This window comes from Arachis hypogaea, chromosome 11 (assembly GCF_003086295.3).
Source record: "Arachis hypogaea cultivar Tifrunner chromosome 11, arahy.Tifrunner.gnm2.J5K5, whole genome shotgun sequence".
Lineage (NCBI taxonomy): Eukaryota > Viridiplantae > Streptophyta > Magnoliopsida > Fabales > Fabaceae > Arachis > Arachis hypogaea.
In genome coordinates this window covers 13,360,218-13,362,085 of record NC_092046.1, presented here as the reverse complement: position 1 = coordinate 13,362,085, position 1,868 = coordinate 13,360,218, and the positions used below count along the sequence as shown (strand labels likewise).

The following is a 1,868-nucleotide window of genomic DNA, read 5'->3' as shown; positions in this document are numbered from 1 at the left end:
GATCTTCTATCCTGAAGACACATTGAATTCTCAATACTAACTTAAGCTTCGGAGTGCCTTTACAGGTACACTCCCCTCTGTCTCTTGCTCAAAGCTCTACGCGATTGGACACCCTCTTGGAGTAAAGCTCGGACTATCATAAGGCTTGAAGGTCGGCACCGAAAGCCATAGCTCGGCGTCGACTCCCAGAGACTGAGCTCTCCCTCCAGGTATCCATACAAGAACAATTGGCGCCCACCGTGGGCCAAAAATATAAACTTCTCTCTCTATATCATCGGCCTCGAGGTTCCCGTTTTGAAAGTCATGGCGGAACAACCTCCACCCTCGCCATCCGAACTGCTCCGGATGGTGACTGAGTTGCGACAAGCCATGGCTGAGGAGAACCAAAGAATGGCAAATCAAATTGCCAACTTGAATAACACTCGAACCGAAAACAATGATCGACAAGAACAGACGGAAGAAGCCGAGCAGCAGTCAGGGCCAACACATGTCTCAGACACTGCTTGACAAGAAGAGGAACAACCCCAACACAATGAGGAAGCTCAGAAAAACACAGAAAATGACGATCAGGAAAGCTCCCCCAGACCATTCACGGCGGAAGTAATGAAGTTCGTGCTACCCCGAAGGTTTACTCTACCAACCACCCTAACTCCCTATGATGGGTTAGGTGACCCGAAGAAATACATCAAAAAGTTCACCTCCATAATGATAGTAAACGGTGCATCTGATAAAGTTTTATGTCGTTGTTTTCCATCTTATTTAGACGGTCCTGCACTTGATTGGTTTTGTTCTTTGCCTGCAGGTTCTATTTCTCGATTCCGAGACATATCAAAACCCTTTGAGGAGCACTTTGCTAGATCCGCCATCTACCTTCACGACTCCGACTACCTGAACACAGTCAATCAAGGCCAGCACGAAAGCCTCAAGGACTACATGACGCGCTTCACAAAGATAGCCATAAACATACCCGATCTCCACCCCGAGGTAGAACTACACGCCATAAAAAGTGGATTAAGACCAGGAAATTTCCAGAAAACTATTGCTGTGGCCAAACCAAAAACTATGGCCGAATTCCATGAAAAAGCTAAAGGATAGATTGACATCGAAGAGCTCCGACAAGCTCGGAAAATAGAAAAGCCTCATCATAAAGATGACGACAAGCTACGGGACAGCAAGAAGAATTTCAAACTAATCCCACGATATGAAACCTACACCAAATTCAACACCAAGCGCGATGACATCATCAAGGATATCTTGAATTCGAAGTTAATCAAGCCACCACGAAAAGCTGGAAATTACCCAGATTCAAAAGGCACTGACCGATCAAAGTACTGCTCTTTCCACCAAAAGCACGGACACAATACCGATGACTACGTCATCGCCAAAGACCTGTTAGAGCGATTAGCTCGGCAAGGTCATCTGGAAAAATTCATCAGCGGCCACATGCAGCGGCGAGCACCTCCTCCAGGAGACCAAAGCTCGGCTACGCAACATAACCGAGATAGAGACCGACCAAACAATAACCATCCTAAACTACCAACACGTACAATTAACTGTATTTCCGGAGGTTTTGCAGGTGGAGGAGCCACAAGTTCAGCAAGGAAAAGATCTTACTGAGCTATCCTTTCCATCAACGCCGATCAAAGTCAACAACAGTCGCCGCCTACATCTCCACAGATAACATTCCATACATCCGATCATGATAACAGCGTAGCAAATCTGGATGATCCAGTCGTAATCTCCCTACAGCTCGGAGATCTCCTAATTAAAAAGGTGTTGCTCGACCCAGGCAGCAGCGCCGACGTTCTCTTTTACTCGACTTTCCAGAAAATGAAACTGAGCGATAACATCATCCGACCTTCCACTGG

The 1,868-nt window shown here is 46.6% G+C and overlaps 1 protein-coding gene across 1 annotated transcript; it reads left to right on the top strand.

Annotated features, from left to right (window-relative positions):
- The first annotated feature begins 603 nt into the window (after nt 1–603).
- On the top strand, nt 604–1,617 carry LOC112721004 (uncharacterized). The gene is made up of 3 exons (XM_025772096.1): nt 604–718; nt 803–984; nt 1,096–1,617. The coding sequence occupies exons 1-3, from the start codon at nt 604–606 to the stop codon at nt 1,615–1,617; spliced, it is 819 nt and encodes a 272-aa protein (XP_025627881.1).
- The last annotated feature ends 251 nt before the right edge of the window (nt 1,618–1,868 follow it).